General features: G+C 47.9%; 1 protein-coding gene and 1 long non-coding RNA gene across 3 annotated transcripts in view; one reads left to right on the forward strand and one right to left on the reverse strand.

The window, feature by feature from the left end:
* The window catches only part of BAIAP2L1 (BAR/IMD domain containing adaptor protein 2 like 1), an 88,197-nt gene that overhangs the window by 6,941 nt on the left and 63,994 nt on the right, over positions 1-17,262 (reverse strand). For both annotated transcript variants that reach the window (XM_024745499.1, XM_024745498.1), the window contains exons 8-12: positions 16,209-16,376; positions 13,638-13,785; positions 11,695-11,902; positions 10,983-11,057; positions 9,306-9,486 (exon numbers count right to left, since the gene is read on the reverse strand). In XM_024745499.1, coding sequence (XP_024601267.1) covers positions 9,306-9,486; positions 10,983-11,057; positions 11,695-11,902; positions 13,638-13,785; positions 16,209-16,376 — 780 coding nt within the window. The remainder of the gene's footprint in view (positions 1-9,305; positions 9,487-10,982; positions 11,058-11,694; positions 11,903-13,637; positions 13,786-16,208; positions 16,377-17,262) is intronic.
* LOC112399996 (uncharacterized) lies at positions 1,195-4,006 on the forward strand. The gene is made up of 2 exons (XR_003003349.1): positions 1,195-3,031; positions 3,658-4,006. It is a non-coding gene; the product is annotated as an uncharacterized LOC112399996 (long non-coding RNA).

Genomic DNA, 17,262 nt, shown 5'->3' on the forward strand with positions numbered 1-17,262 from the left:
CATCCTGCAGACAGCAGGCCCTGAGGGACGGGCCCTAGGGCTTCCTTGGTGCCTGCCCTCCTGCACGGCTGCTTCCTCGGACAGAACGTCCCCTCCTCTCCACCGCCAGCTAGAGAGCAGCTTTGCGTGCCCCGCGGTGTGAGCAGCCCTGAGTGACACTGCTTTACGTGTTAACAACTAACTCAGTCCTCAGCTGCAGGCTGGACTCTCCCAGTTCACCACCTCTGACCCAGTTCAACCCCTTTATTCTTTTTTTTTTTGGCTGCATTGGGTCTTAATTGCTGCGCACAGGCTTTCTCTAGTTGTGGAGAACAGAGGCTACTCTTCGTTGCGGTGTGCGGGCTTCTCATTGAAGTGGCTTCTCTTGTGGAGCACGGGCTCTAGGTGCACGGGCTTCAGCAGTTGTGGCACGCGGGCTCTAGAGCGCAGGCTCAGTAGTTGTGGCACAAGCCTCAGTAGTTGTGGCTCACGGGCTCTAGAGCGCAGGCTCAGTAGTTGTGGCACACGGGCTTAGTTGCTCCGCGGCATCTTCCCGGACCAGGGCTCAAACCCGTGTCCCCTAGCATTGGCAAGTGGATTCTTAACCACTGCGCCATCAGGGAAGCCCAACCCATTTATTCTTAAATGGGGAACTGAAGCCCAGACGGGGAAAGCCAACTGCTCTGATCATGGAGCTCTTTCCTGAAACCAAGGTGCCCACTCGGTGAGGCGGGGGGTAGGGGTGGGGGGTGGAGGCAGCACCCACTCAGCGCAGCTCCTACAGGTTGGCAGACGCACTTTGAAATCAAAGTGTGTGGGTTTGAGGGCTTGGTTTCTCAATAGCTATTTAAAGCCCAGTTATCAGATTACTTAAAAGCTACTGCCACTAAGGCAGAGAGCACGTGACCGACCCCCAGCCCCTCGGTAGTGAAAAGATGGCATCTCATCTCTTGAGATGGGACATCCCAGGGCAGCTGGGTCCACCTCACTGGGTTCAGGAACATTTTCTGGTGGGTGGCTCCCAGGTATACCCTCGGTATCCTGGTGTTTAAACAAAACTCTACGTGTAACTGACAGTATTCTGATGGTTGTGTGTGTGTAAAAACTACATATAAAAGTGTTGGGTGGGGGGGCTTCCCTGGTGGCGCAGTGGTTGCGAGTCCGCCTGCCAATGCAGGGGACACGGGTTCGTGCCCCGGTCCGGGAAGATCCCACGTGCCACGGAGCAGCTGGGCCCGTGAGCCATGGCCGCTGAGCCTGCGCACCCGGAGCCTGTGCTCCGCAACGGGAGAGGCCGCAACAGTGAGAGGCCCGCGTACCACGAAAAAAGAAAAAAAAAGCGTTAGGCTGCTTTACCAGCTCCCACGGACCCCAGAGTTTGGCTGAGACAGAACATACTTTTCTCCAGTGTTATCAGCTGGTGTAAACAGTTTAGGAAAGATAAATGACCAGCCCAGTTGGGCGTAAGAACCTCTGAGATATGAAATTCCAGGGCTGTGTCTCCAGCCCTCAGGGGGTCCTGGAAGGGCCTCATCGTGGTACCTGCTTCTCGACCATCACCCTCTGGATCGGGTTTCTAAATGGAGTCTCGTTCTCTCGTGTGTGGCCTGTACCTGGCCGGTTGACACAGCAGCCGCTCACTCTGTGACTAGGTGAAAACACAAAACTCAGCTCCTCACAGTCGCACCCTCCGCTTTCCAAGTGCTCAGCAGCCCCTGTGTCCAGTGGCCACTCTGCTGGGCCGCCCAGTTCTGGAACATTTCTGCCTGATCCATAATCTCTCCGGGTTCGTTTACCGACGCACAGATGATTGGATCCTGTGTCTGCTGCCTTTGCAAGAGGCCACGACGACCAGGTGGCCTACTACAAACAGGCCTTTTCACCCGCTCCCCAGGGGCTCTCTTTGGGGCAGAGCTGGTCCTTCTGTCTGCTCTGCTGTGCTCTTGGACTCCCACTCTGACTTGGTAGCGACGAAACGCGGTAGCTTGTCTAACGGACAGGTTGTAGGCAGTGGAGGCATCTGAGGGTGTACACCGCTGACAGCTGCAGCTTTTTCTTTGGCACTTTGCAGAGGATACCGAAATGTTACTTCAAAAGATGAAGCGACAGAAGTGGAATACGAATCAGTCATTATACCGCATGATGCATCTGTGAACGCCCGGTACTTACTTCTGGGTTATTACCGTCTTCAGCCCAAGGTTAGATGCACGTTTACAGACATGGAAAACTGAACATCCAAAAGAGTCAGGGTGACTGGGTGAGAGGCTCTGAAATGACGGATGGCAGCGCCTCGTTCAGGAAGTGCACGAACCTTGTGGCCTTTGATGATTTTTAAAAGCCAATTAATATTTTCTTGTGGCCTTTATTAATTAGCATTTTCCATTATTCTCCAGATCAGAACATAGTAACCTATTGGTACGTCTTAAACAGCACACAGGTGACGGTGGTACTTGTCTCATCAACGGAGTTCTGATGGAGGGACACCCACGTGCTGCTGATCCGTGAGGATGAGAGGGGCGCAGAGGTGCTATTCATGGGCTCACAGGGTTCCTGCCACAGGCCTGCAGCTCATCACAGACCAGGCAGCAGTGCTGGGGCTTGTTAGAAGCATAAATGCTTCTAAGGTGATATGAGAAAATGCTATGATCCCACCATGAGGTTGGGTGCTGGGAAGGGAGGGGAAAATATCTGTATATCTAAATATATCAATATTTATCTATATCTCAAAGGAAATATAATGAAGTGTTAACAGGAGTTATCCTAGAAGTGAGACTATAAATAGAATTTTCTTTTTAATACTGTTGTATGTTTTCCAAATTTTCTACCCAAACAAAAATTCTCTGGATTATTTTTATGAACAGAGTGTTATTTTTAGAAGTAATATTTAAAATGAGATGTAATGATTAGATGTTTTAATTTTTACAAGGAGACCCTGACCAAACTTGGACTTTGCTGTTTAGCCAAAACCTGTAGCTTCGACTGCCCACCGGATTTAAAAGGAAACCTAATTTCAGCATATGTTTAATGTACCCAGCAAATGGCAACATTTGAGGTGAAAAAATATTAAAACATACTTCTGTTTACTTAAAGCATGGGATGGATAAATATTAATTTAAGAGTTCATCCTTATTTCTGTCTCAAGAGTGGGATAATTTATCAGTTTGATTATTTGCAAAGTAGAATTTTAGATAAAAATTTTACCATAAAGCCATTCCTTAATATAGTAGTCAAATCATAAAATATATAAATACCTCCATGAAAGGCAACTTTTATCTGTTTTTTAATCAAAAGTGGGAAGGGGGTGGTTTCTCAAATTGTAGGTACTTTAACAAACCATAAGTAACTTCGTCTTTAATTAATACAATCATACTTATGGGATGCTGATTATTTTTAATTATTCAGAACCTCCAAAATAAATATTTATATTTTCTAGTAGTTAAATGTGTAAGAATGTTTTTTCTTTCTAGTGCTGGCATGTTAAAGATCTAATGTATGTGCTCATTATATAAATTATCCCCCCAAAAAAAGGCTCCAAAATATGTAAACATGAGTAAACCAGACCTGCTCCCAGAGCTGAGACAGAACAGCACTCTCTCCCGTGTAGGTACCAGCAGTTAGTCACTAGCTCTATCAGTTCTTCCCCTTAAGTACTGACAGATCCTGTCGCCCCATCCCCAGCAGTGGACGGGACTCCTACCGTCCCCTCCCTGGACGACCGAATGCCGCCCGGAAGGATGGGAAAGGACGCAGTACAGCCCAGGCGGCCCGGCTCGGGGAGCGTCACCCCTGGCCTGCCCATCCCGCCGCTTCTCCACCGTTGCCCCAACCGCGCCCAGCCACGCAGACCCCACGACACCGTCTGAAGGCTTTGGGTTTCATCAGAGCTCTTCCTTCAGGACTCAGCTCAAATGCTTGCCTCCAAGAAGCCACTTCTGATGCTTCCCAGGAGCCTGAGCCAGGGCCTTCCCCGCCTCCTGTCACCCTGCACCTTTTCCACAGCCCCAATAAACAGCGCTCACTGGATTCAGTTCCGGGGTTGATTCCTATTTGTTACCCTAGAGCCTAGCCCAGGGCCTGGACCGTAATAAGCTCGTCAATAAATGTTCCATGGACGAGTTCCAGTGCGACCCACAGATCCCCTCTACAAAGTGTACCTTCACGTGCCATGTGATTGGGTTTAAAAAAGTTTCGTTGGTCACAGTAGTCTGATACCATAGAAATGTTTGTTGCCAACGTTATAAATGTGACCTCACTGTAACTATCAACTCTATACCTGTTCCCTTTTACTGCAAGGTTTCACTTATTATTAAGAAAAGTGTTCGTCAACATTCATTATTCTGACATTTGCAAAATCAACGCCAACTAATCGCCATTGGAATCACAGAAGGAGGGCGTTTTCATTACATATTTAGAGCTTTTTTTTTTTTTGTGGTACGCGGGCCTCTCACTGTTGTGGCCTCTCCCGTTGCGGAGCACAGGCTCCAGACACGCAGGCTCAGCGGCCATGGCTCACAGGCCCAGCCGCTCCGCGGCATATGGGATCTTCCCGGACCGGGGCACGAACCCGTGTCCCCTGCATCGGCAGGCGGACTCTCAACCACTGCGCCACCAGGGGAGCCCTGTTTGTAGATTTTTTGACGATAGGCCCCCTATTTCTGTCTTGCAGGCTGGAAGGCCTTTTTCAGTCTTTCATTTTGGTGCCCTTTATTTTTTTATTTCATATAAGAATATTTAAAAGCTCTAGGGCTCCCCTGATGGCGCAGTGGTTGAGAGTCCGCCTGCTGATGCAGGGGACACGGGTTCGTGCCCCGGTCCGGGAAGATCCCACATGCCACAGAGCAGAAAAACAAATATCGTATGCTAACACATATATATGGAATCTAAAAAAAAAAGGTTCTGAGGAACCTAGTGGCAGGACAGGAATAAAGACTCAGACGCAGAGAATGCACTTGAGGACACGGGGAGGGGGAAGGGTAAGCTGGGACGAAGTGAGAGAGTGGCATGGACATATATACACTACCAAATGTAAAACAGATAGCTAGTGGGAAGCAGCCGCATAGCACAGGGAGATCAGCTAGGTGCTTTGTGACCACCTAGAAGGGTGGGATAGGGAGGGCGGGAGGGAGACGCAGGAGGGAGGGGATATGGGGATATATGTGTACATATAGCTGATTCATTTTGTATACAGCAGCAACTAACACAACATTGTAAAGCAATTATACTCCAATAAAGATGTTAAAAAAAAAGAAATAGGGGGCCTGACCGGAGTGTCAGGGCAATGCTGGCCTCACAGTATGAGTTAGGAATTCTCTCCTCTCCACTTTTAAGGAAAGTCTGAGTAGGACTGGTATTAGTTCTTTAGACGTTTGATAGAATTCACCAGTGAAGCCATCAGGTTTTTGGGCTTTGTCGGGAGACCTTAAGTTACTGGTTCGGTGGGGAGGGGCTTCGGGTGTGGAGCTCTGCCTGGAGGCAGCCCTGGGACCTCGCAGACCAGGATCCCCAGGGTGTGAGCTGAGGAGCCCTGCACCTGGTCCGGGGGGCAGGGCAGCAGCTTCCACGAGGGCCTGCCACAGAGGAGGCGGTCCCAGGGCAGCCAGGCCACCCTGGGCCTCGGGAGAAAGCAGTGTGCTTGAAGCTCTGCTGCCCAGCAAGTGGGAAGGGATAAAAAGGTGGGCACTGCGTGCGGTGCTGCTGCCTAGCTGGTCTCCATGCTTTTCAAGACAGCCTCCCGATACTGACAGTCTATTATGATCCAGCCAACAGAGAGGTTTAAAAATAAAGAGCTCATTTAAACTGCCAAATGCTTAATAATGAATATCATTACTGACTATATTGATACCTAAAACCAGGATTTTTCAATCTATCCATCCAGTGCTTTCTTCATTGAGCTTTATCCACGTGGTAAAAATACTGAAAATTAAAACATGTTATTTTCTAAAACCGGTGCTGTTAGCTAAAATGTGTTTCATTTGTCAGTCCAGTGCTACTATGGTCTGGGGGCAAGACCCTCTCACCCTAAAAGGCACTACACGGGCAGGCCTCCTTTTACTGCGTTTCCCTTGATTGTGCTCCACGGATGCTGCTCTCTTTTTTTCCTTACAAATTGAAGGTCGTGGCAAGGCTATAGGCATCATTTTTCCAATGGCATTTGCTCACTTCATGTCTCTGCATCACATTTTGGTAATTCTTGCAATATTTCAAGCTTTTCATTATTATTATAGTCACAGTTATCTGTGATCAGTGGTCTTTGGTGTCACTACTACGACTCACTGAAGGCTCCGATGATGGTTAGCATTTTTTATCAATAAAGTATTTTTAAATTGAGGCTTTTTGAGACATTATGCTATTACACACTCAACAGACTACAGTATAGTGTAAACATAACTTTTATATGCACCGGGAAACTAAAAAGTTCCTGTGACTTGCGTTATCGAGATGGTCTAGAACCAAACCTGCGACATCTCTGAGGCCTGCCTGTACAACCTACATCCACGGAGCCGGGCGGTCATTATCAGTGGCTGCTGACATCACGGAAGGAAACAAGCAGACGCCTATACCCACCACCACCGCTGATGAAATGCTCTACGAAACAAAACAGGCAAACTAACAAAACAACAACAGACTCTGATCAAGGCGGGAAATATAGAACAAAGGGGAACTCAGTAAAGGACACCATGTGCATGCAGCCAGCAAAAATCCAGACTGGGGACACCCTCCAGGACCAGTAACCTGGGTTTTCTACAGAGAGATTACAAGGAAAAAGAGACAGGGGAGACCTCTAGATATGGAAAGACTCACCACGAGACTGAACCACCAATTACAATGTAGGGAGCTAGCCTGGGTCCAGATTCGAACAACTGTGCTGTCAAGAAATTTCTAATGCGACAATCAGAAATTTGAAGTGACCAGGTGATGATATTCAGGAATTATTGTCAATTTTAAAAGATATGATAATTGGCATTGTAGTCATGTGAGAGAAAAAAAGAGGATCTTTAATATATTTACAGATGAAATGATATGTCGGTCGTTAGCTTCAAATTGATCTCGGAGTGGGTGGGGGAGAGAGGAAACAAGATTTATAAATGAATTGTTAAAGCTAACCTGGGGGACCAGGTCATTAGATTATTCTGTCCATTTTTATGTTCGAATTTTTCCATAAGAAAAAGTTGAAAATCAAAGCCAGGAGAAGGCACTACAGAGGGACAGGTGCCACCTGAACAATGGGCCTCATGTGCCTGGATTCTGAGCTTTGTGACATGCAAATTGGAAAGGTTTTTTTCCCTAGCAAAAGGAATTGTTATGCTTTCAGAAATGCCTTAAGATCATTTCCAAAGAGTTTGAATACTGTTTTAAAATATACTGGGGCCTTTAATAAAATAGCATTTCACATGTGCCCTTCCCAAGCAGTTTGTCCAGTTTTGACATCTACTGCTAACAAAATGGAAAAGCTCCATTTTCTTCTGAAAATAATTTTTGGAGTTAGTTGGGGTGATTTGCAAACAATCATGCAGTATGCTTATTTAAGAGGAGAAGCCAAAGGCATTTTTGAATGAGATTTCAGAACAGTGCATTTCCTGGACCGAAACACGTGCTTCGGCACGGTCCCCGACACCTGTGCTCGCACTGTAGCAACGATGGGCCTGTCGTTGGGAGCACTCCCACCTCCGCCCCGCTCAGAGCCGAACAGAGGCCCCCACTAGGGATGACAACACACCCCATGGGAGGCATGGCTTCTGCACACACCACAGGAAGGAGCACACGATAACGAAGGGTAACGGAAAACAAGCAGAAACATCGGCCCAGGCTTACTGCACCGACGGCTCGTATCCCACTCCTCTCTGGAGCACGCTCACTTTCTCACTCTGCAAAACACCTCTGGCACCAATTCTCTTCTTTTGAACTTGTTCAGCACCTCCCTGCCTGCCCCGTCCGCTGGTGATCCGTCCTTCAGCACTGACAGACGTCCCCCAACACAGCCCTCGAGCCTGTCCTCCCAGCTGCACCCGGGCCCTGGCCCTCAGCCTTCCCGTCGGCACAGTGGACCCGCATCCCTACCCCGGCCAGCCGGCTCCTCCCCGTGTGCTCTTCTTCCTTCTCAGTCAGCCCCTTTCCTCCATCCTTTCCCCCTTCTCTACTGTATAATCTACACTGAAAATAAAATTTAAAAAAAGACGAGAACCCCTCTGGAGGCTCCACCACCCTGGAATCCTCACCTCCCTCCTCTGCTCCCTGAGGGTGCCGAGTCCACCACCCTCAGGACTTTTAAACTTTCTGCTCCTTCTGTCTGGGAAGCTCCTCCCCTTGACCCCTGGGTCTCAGATGTCACCCCCCAGAGAAGTGCTCCGTTGCAGGCTCTGTCATGTGCTGTCCAGATCCCCTTCAGGACTGGGACTGATTCTGGCTGTGGGGAGATGGCCCTCGGCTGGCAGCACTCCTTGGGAATCACTCTGGCTGAGACCCCGGCCCCCAGATGCTGCCCCAAATCCAGGTAGCTCCAAGGGCCGTCCCAGCCCAGAGGTCTCGGTGGGGGCAGTGGAGGCTCCGGGCCAGCCTCTCCCTTCCATACGGGGCTCGGGCGGCTCTCATCAGCACCCGCCCTCGTTCTCAGAGTCAGCTTCCCAGGACACCCAAACCCTGACCTCCATCCAAGAGGTCACCCGATCCCTCATCACCTCACCTTGCTTCATTCCTCCATGTAGCTTCTAGCATTGATATTTGTGTTAACTTCTCATCGTCTGCTTCTTATCACTAGAACCTAAGTTCCAGCAGAGCCCGGGGCTGGTCTTGTTTATCTTTGCGTCTCCAGAGCCCACACTGGGGCCTGGCCCAGAAGAAAGAGTTGTTGGAGGAACAGACGAAGTGACTCACAGCCTCTGTGCCTCTTACCCACTTGTTTAGGATTACAGATAACGTACACACAGGGTTTACACAGCACACTTTCTGAAGGTGTCATGATCAGATCACTATGTTCAACCTTAAGTCTTCCTTCAGAAAACAATATGAAAACTGAAGAAAATGCAGAAAAAGGTCACTACAGGTCTAAAGGACTGCAGCCACGAACAAAAGCAAGGAGAGCTTAAAACCTGATACAGTCTGGCAAACGATGGGCCTACTGTGTGTAAACTGTCATTTACAGATAAACTAAAAACAGAAGGGGGACTGAAGGTAAGGAAGCTGAAAGGCTGTGTGGCAGGGGAATCTGCAGGCCCTGGGAGGGAGTCTCCACCCCGCCTGGGGGTCAGCACCTTCCTGTGTGGAGGGAAAAGCACCCTGCGTCACCAGAGCCTGCTGTTCAGGATCGCGGTACACTGGGCCTTACTCACAGGAGACGTGGTTTCTGGTTTGGACACTGGTGCTTTAAAGGTAGAAGCGTTTTGGGAAACCGCTCCTTTCTTTTCTGCAGCCGCCCCTGTGGACGAACATTCTAAGTAATCCGGTGGGGGGATGACGACGCTGCTTTTCTCAGATAAGTTCATCGTGCTCACGCTCCGTACTGATACCGAGCTAGCGAACAAGAACCAGAGGATACAAGTTAGATGAGACCTGGCCCCTGCACCCCAAACATCCCCAATCTCCTATGGCCAGAACTGCGGTGGATTAATAATCTAATACAGTGAGGGAGGAGGAGATTACCACACACACACACACACACACACACACACACTGTATATGACACTGCAGTGTTTCTGCTGACTTATAAATGTACACTCGAAAGAAATCTTTTAAAAGACATGACAAAAGAAAAGGAGAGGAAAACTGGCTCAATTAGGGGCTGGCTCTTAATTCAAGGAGTTCAATAAGAAAATACAGCAAATGCCTTAAGCAAAAGCATCGAGCACTTCAGACTAAAAAATCTCAGAATTTTAACATCCTAAAAATATTTAGGGGTGTCCCTGGTGGCGCAATATATATACACATACACATATGCATATATTTAGTTTCATTTCTTGGCCACTGGCAGCTGAGCTATTCTGCAAGGGACAGAAACACACAGATGGCTCGGAGCAAGTATAATGGAAGGACTTGCGGGGGGCATCAGGTGCGGCATCCGCGGTCTGCTGGGGACAGCGGGGTGGGTCAGGACGGTTGCTCTGACATGGGAAACACTGTGGCCAAGGTGGTTTGTGGTCAAGACGATGCCACGTTCAGTTTGGACATGTTTCTGAGGACCCACACCACATACAAACATTCACATCTTGGCTGGGAGAGACCTGCCTGGGTTAGTCTAGTCTTGGGTCCACCACTTCCAGCTGCTTGAGCAAGTTATTATACCTTTCTGTGCCCCCATCTTCTCAATTTTCAAGCAGGGACCTATCTCACAAGGTTGTATGATGATTCAATGACCTGGTCAGTGTAAGGCACTTTGGACAGTTCCTAAGTGATGGGTGATAATGATCATTATCTGGATGGGATACAGGCGTGAGGGGGCGGTGTTGGCACAGAGGTGCTGACTGAAGCCCGTTGATGTAATTCAAGCTTAGGGGGTAGACACGGTGGCCCAGGAAGCACCGAAAAGGAAAAAGGGACCGAGGGCAGATCCCGAGGACACCTATGTCTAAGCACAAGGCAGAGGAGAGATCTGAAGGGGTACTGAAGATGGATGGGTGGTGAGGTGGAGGGAAAATAAAGAGTGCAAGGGCAAGAGAACATTCCAGATAAAGTGTTCATCAGTGTTAAAGGCTGCCGAGTAAGACCAAGACAGAGCACAAGGGCCTTGGATTCAGCTGCGGTGGGAGGTGGGGAGAGTGCTTCTGAGGCTAAAGGGGGGTTCTGGGGCGTGTCTCTTTCCAGCAGATGGTCAGTGAAGCGCGTGGGCAACAGAAGTCAGGAACGAAGCAATCATGGAGCAGCAATCCCCCGCAACCCCCCACTACTCCACACCATCTGCGGCTTCCCCGTGGGCTGTGCTACACATCCAGATTAATTCCGACACGCCTGAGAACACGAGGTCGAGGTGCGTTTTCTGCCCCTGGGCCATCTGAGCCACAGCCTGGTCCTACCTTGGCCCGGGCACGCTCACGGTCTCCTCGTTTTCCTCCAGCAACTTTGTGTATGACGACGGGAACCAACCCCTCCTGCAGGTGAAGAGTGGGGGAGAAAAAGAACTTGCTGGGATGCTCCCAGCAGACAAGCAAAGCATAAACACACCCAGGAACGCTCGGTCACAGCGCAGGGGCCGGAACGGCTCGGTCACAGCGCAGGGGCCGTGGCCGGGCCACTCTCATCGCAGTCTCTCATATACAGAATTACTTTTATTTGGATTCCCTTTTTGCCTTTGGTTTCCATATTGGTTTTACTTAATACCTGAATAACCTACACAGGAACTTGACTTAACCTACTTCCTGTAAAGCTTATGCACGTCCAGTTGAAATGATGACACTGGCATTTAAACTATTCACATGCTAAATCTTAACAAAGTATATCTTGAGAAATCTGAAGTCACGTGAAAAAAACATTTAAAACTACTTTCAGAAGTGACTCCTATTTATTTACGCATCAAATTCATCTATATATGCACACACATACAGAAAACAGTTTGGGAATGACTGGGCATAGAACAACTGCAGTTAACTGTAACTGTCACTAAACTATGAACCTAACTGTGGTGAAAATGCTAATCTGCCCACAAGGAAGACCTGCTACGAGGAGAGACAGCAGCCCTCTCGGCGTGGGACCGCTGGAGCCCGTGCGGAGGCCCCTCCCGAGACCTACACTTTGGTGTCCTCATGCTCTCCGTACAGCCAGCCGTCCTTCTCCTCGGAGATGAGCAGCGTGATGACATCTCCCTGCGCGAAGCTAAGTAAGGTCTGGTTCGCGCCGGCCGTGTGCGGAAAGATGGTTTTCACTTTCTGCTTTTTTACCCTGTTCAGTCCAGTGGCAACAGAAACCGATCGCTGTAAACTGGGGTCATCTGAAGAACCTGTCAAAAATGAACCGAGCAGTGATGGCTTTTCAAGGAAGGATGATCAGGCAAGTTCAAAGGAGCCAAGCCCAGGAAAGCACCCGCCCCCATCTCTCCAGCACACTCATTCCACTGAGACACCAATCGGATTATATTTCCACACCTCCACCCATGTCTGGATGGACACGGACAGCAAGGGACAGCAGCAGAGCCATGGCCCGAGGCCTCTCAGAGGAGGATCCCTGTGGCTAAAGGCTCTTTTCCAGACCGAGAGGATAAAGTAGTGTAGCCAAGCTTCATCTGCACTGATTCAATCAGGACGGCTCTTAAAGAGGCAAAGTTCTCCACCACCAAGCGGCCCACTGCTTTCCTTGCCGCACTCCCCCACAACAAATCACAAGGCCTGTGTCACAAAAAAGAGAGAAACTGGAAATGTAGACGTTCTTGCTGCCATGGCTGCTCACCTGCGAACGTGGCAGGGATGTAGTGAGGGTGAGTCACATGTATTGACCCCTCCTCCTAGGTGCCCGTGGCAGAAGCAGGAACCAGATGGAACCAGATGGAACCAGATGCGGGCGGCCTGGCTCCATGGCCTAACGCTGCACTCCGTCATGTCTCAGCTCAACGCAGGCTGATATCTACCAGCACTACCGCCACCACCACACAATTGGAATGGAAAAATTTTTTTCCGTATTTTTTTTCCACTCAAATTTTGCTAGCCCACTACTTACTATAAAATAATGCAAAATCTCTTTCTGCATCATTCTCGCAAATTCTTAATAAGTACAATGTAAACTTTGCTATCTCTTCAACATGCCGCATAGTCTACCTCGGCTGTATCGAATTCAATGATTTTCATTTAGCTTTTACCAATAAGAACCAAAGGATCATTTGAACGATTGAGGGGCACACAGCACTGTATATTTTAACTTTATATTATATATAACTTATAGTTCTTCAAAGGCAAATGGCTACAGAGTATCATCTTTCCAGCTGACATTCTGAAAATCCCATCTCTTCCCCAAGAGCTGCACGTGCTGGACAGCCCGTGGGCTCTCGCGAGCAACACACCGTGTGACTGCCACGACTTCACACCCAAGGGGCCCAAGTCCCCCCCAAAAGAGATGGGTCTGGCGCCACAACAGTCTCGAGGTCCTGGGTGCCAAAGACTCTGTGTAGGCAGAGTGGAGCCTAACCAAAGCCACCTGAAATGCCTGCAAACAATAACTGGTCCCAGTCTACTGAAACAGAGTCAACCGGGTTAAGAAATGTAAGCGGTTAGAACCTAAGCCCCCAGAAACCATGAAGTGCTCTGTTAGAGACAATGAAAACACTGATTATAATTTAAACAAAGCTTACTGGTAAGACTGATAACCATTAATTTTGTCATGTGAACTTCTACAGTTTGTTTCATTGAAAAAAAAATGAAATTTTAGTCCAATTGCCACAAATACATAACACAGCGTGAGGCTCTGTAGTTATATCCCATTTCTTTTAAAATATAACACCTTTCAATAGGAATGTTCACTGTATGTAGACATCAATCTGTATATAGAATTGGCATGTGTCAAAGCAACGTGTCTTATGGTTTTAGAATAAACCTAGACCCCATCACAAGGTGTGAGTTCCTCCAAGCCAGTGTGGAGGGGGTGCTACCATACATGTGTATTTACCTCTATCTCAAGGCACACTTATCCTAAATATTTAAAAAATTTTAAAGGTACTTTAAAAGAAATCCAACTAAGTATCTTACCTGTTGAATTATTTTTTCTTTCTGAATTCTGTGCAACTGTGGCTGGGTTATTAAACATATCAATCAAAGGGCTGGTTAACGCTCTGGCTGAAGGAGCCGAGGGGATCTTTGGTGAATATTTAGAAAGGGTGTCATAATCTCGCCCAACCTGTGAAAAATTCCTTATTAGTTTAACATTAGTGTAACACAGCAATGGCATTAGACAGATCCCCAGGACTGTTTTGCATTACATGCTTTAAATTCCATTTTTTCCCCCAATTTTTTGTAGGGCAATGCCCCTTTTTGAATTATTTCAAGAACACCATGTCCTTTTTTCCATTTTTGTCTTTTTTTTTTTTTTTTTTAAAGCAGTTACTCCCCATCTTCCCCACCCCTTGAAAAGCACTCATCTCCTTCCTGTCTCTACGGATTTTTAGGCTCCCTTTTAAGTGCTGCTTGGCTAAAGGCATCTACATTTAAGATTATTTTTCCACAGAATTTTGAGTGCATTACTCCATTACTTTCTAACGTCTTGTTTTCCAGTATCAGTGGGATTCTCTTTTCTTTATGAGTAATCTATTTTTGCCCTCTCTGAAAGTTTTCAGAATCCTCTCTTTATCGCTAGCATTCTGCCGTCTGTTGAGGTTCTGGTCTTTTCTATTCAGCCAGGATCACCCTGCCTGCTGTGTTAAAGGCCAGTCTACCGCAGTCATCTCTGCCGGACCTCGGTTAGAGCAGGGTGGGGGTAGAAGTGGTGGGAAACAACAGTGTGTATCCGCGGGCTAGCTGTGGCCTAAGAGAGGGAGAGGGTCGATGTCCGGTGTCTGCGCTGCTGGAAGGATGGAGTCGCCATTTACTGGACGGGAAAGACTGAGGAGAAGCGGGGTTAGAGTGAGAGAGCCTCAGGTATGTGGTTTTGGACACGCTGAGTGGGAAGATCCCCACTAGACATGCGGGCGGTGAGGCCCCAGGCGGCAGCTGGACGTACCTCCCACGTTTCAACCCAGCTAACATTGATAACCTCTTTGATTTTTTTTTTTTTTTTAATCCTGTTTTTGCACTGTATTTTGGGAGAGTTCTTTGGCTTAATTTCCCAAGCTGATTCATTCTGCTAAGGAGCCCAGCTCTTGTTTTGGGGTGTTTTTGGAGGGGACGAGGGGGAAATGAAAAACTTTTAGAAAAATTTGGAACAGGTACAAAAGTAGAGAAAACAGCACAATAAATCTCCATGTACCTAACACCTAGCTTCGACAATTACCAATCCACGGACATTCTCGTTTCCCGTATGCCCCATCCATCTTCCCCCACAACTGGATTATTTTGAAGCAAATCTCAGACATACCATTTTAACTAGAAATAATAATCCTTTTAAATTTCCAAGACAGCTGACTCTTCTCTGTGGTTGTAATAGCCTTTCATCTCTTTTCTCCTCTGCCCTGTTGGCTCTGTTGCCCCCTTTACTCGTCATTCCAGTTTTTACTTTGGTGCGTCTTTTTATGACACTGGTTTCCCCCACCTGTTCAGTGACCGCTGGTTGTCTGTCCATCTTTGTACTGGGTGGCAGTCCCCATTCTTTTTACTGTACATGACAGTCTGTGTCTTCGCCGTGCTCCTGATCGCATGCGATGTGGGGAAGAGGTAAGACACACCCCCAGGAGTGAGCCCCACCCTTCGGTCCACACATGCTGTTTCAGTTCACAGATGAAAGCCCGGGCTGCCTGTGGTTTAGCACAGGTGGGACAAGCGGAGAGACCAAGCAGCCTGGACAGTCTGAACCAGCTCCCCAGCCGACAACACTCAGGACACCCCAGCTTCTTCCCCGCTTCTTGGATCCACTGGCTCTGAACTGACAGCTCCACCCTCTGCAGGAACCTTGCCCTGCACATCTTCCCTGGGGCTGACCTGTCCTTCTATTTCCATTCTCCACACGCTGACCTTGCCTTTCTCGCTCTGGAGACTCCTTCAGTGTTTCTGGTCCATTGACAGCACCTGCTCTTTATTTTCCCATGCGGTTATGGATCTATTAGGCAGGTTGATGACTGGTCATTAATATCTTTGCTGTCATTTCAGAGGGCTTTATATGGACAGGGAGGGTGGACTGACACATGTGTTCAAACTACCTGCTGGATTTGAATCTCGTCACGTGTTTGTGAAAAAATAATAAAGCCCATATTCAAAGAGCAGTGAACTACGATGCTTGAATTCGTTACCTGGAATACTGGGGTGATTATTTTTTTCCTCAGGTGCCTTATGTAGTGATGAATGGCACCAGAGTTTTGCTAATCTGTGTTCTAAGACACTTTACGCTTCCTTCAATGGGAATAAACTTATAAAGTGGGAATCATTACAATTAAAATCAGTAAAAAAAATCTCCAAAACAAAGATTACAGTGCTAACACAGTGTGAAACATTTTCACATCTAGTTTCAAATCTGAAGGTAAGGGGATAAAAGGAAAGGCAGGCCCTAGAAGTAGTACAGGAGAACCCGTGATTTCCACTAACAAAGAAGGCCTTGGTCTGTCGTGCAAATATGGCTGAAATCTTATTTAGCAAACATACAACCAAAATCTTGAGGAGACAACCAGCTCTTACCATGCTGCTTCTCTCGATCATGGGTGAAGGCAGAGGCGTTCCAGACATTGGGGTGGAGATTGGGGTCTTAATTTCTTCGATCATATTCATGATTTTCTCTGGTACTTTGGTGGCATCACCACATGTTTCTTGCCACTTAGGCAGTTTGGAATTGATCAATTCTGCAGACTATAAATTCAAAAGAAACAAAACCAAAGACAAATGTGTACTGTTGGAAGGACTGACACAAATTACAAATACTACTAATGTATTCCTGGCTTACCACTGGAAGTATGGGAGCTATGAGTTCAATTCAGTGAAGAGCTTAAGCACCTATGGGGATCTGCTGTGTCTTATTTGCTGAGGATGTAGGCTCCTGTTCTAAAGGAATTTACCACCTCCCTCAGGGTGAATACAGAGTTCAAGACTAATACAAGGATTGTACATGATTCAGAAGAAGTTCAAAAACTAAAAGGGAAGGCGGATCAATCCGTCTTAACTCCCATGTTTCCCCGTGGTCCCAGAACTGCCAATCCCCGCTGTCTTCCTCCCACAAGAAGCACCTCTGACCGAGTGACAGGACCAAGAGTGGACTCTGTTTGTGTGTGTACGTTCGTGTGTCCTAAACACTGTCCTAAGTACTTCATCCTTGTTAATTCACTGCATCTGCCCCACAATCCTAAAGTAGGTACCATTCTCATCCTCATTTCACAGATGAGGAAACTGAGAACTTTGAGAGGCTAAGTAACTGGTTAACACAGCCTTCCGTGGTAGATCCAGGACCCTGAGGTTTCAACTACTGGGACCTCAGGGAAACCGGACTGGCGTGTTAGAGGAGTGAATCAGACCTGCCCTGAGAAGTTCCTCTACGGGGACATAGAGACTAGAAGCAGAGCGTGGTGGGTCTTCAGAGTCGGGGGCAGTGTTGAGGGGAAGCCCCGCCCACAGGCCGGCTGGGGCTCTGGGGCAGGCAGACCATGGGCTTTGCAGAAAAGCTGGATTTCAGAACAGAGAGATGCAGAAGGACAGCGACGAGACCCCTTAGCCCCAGAGGCAGAGGCATCTGTCCTGGTTC

Source organism: Neophocaena asiaeorientalis, unplaced genomic scaffold (genome assembly GCF_003031525.2).
Source record: "Neophocaena asiaeorientalis asiaeorientalis breed wild unplaced genomic scaffold, Neophocaena_asiaeorientalis_V1.1 scaffold461, whole genome shotgun sequence".
NCBI classification, from domain to species: Eukaryota; Metazoa; Chordata; class Mammalia; order Artiodactyla; family Phocoenidae; genus Neophocaena; species Neophocaena asiaeorientalis.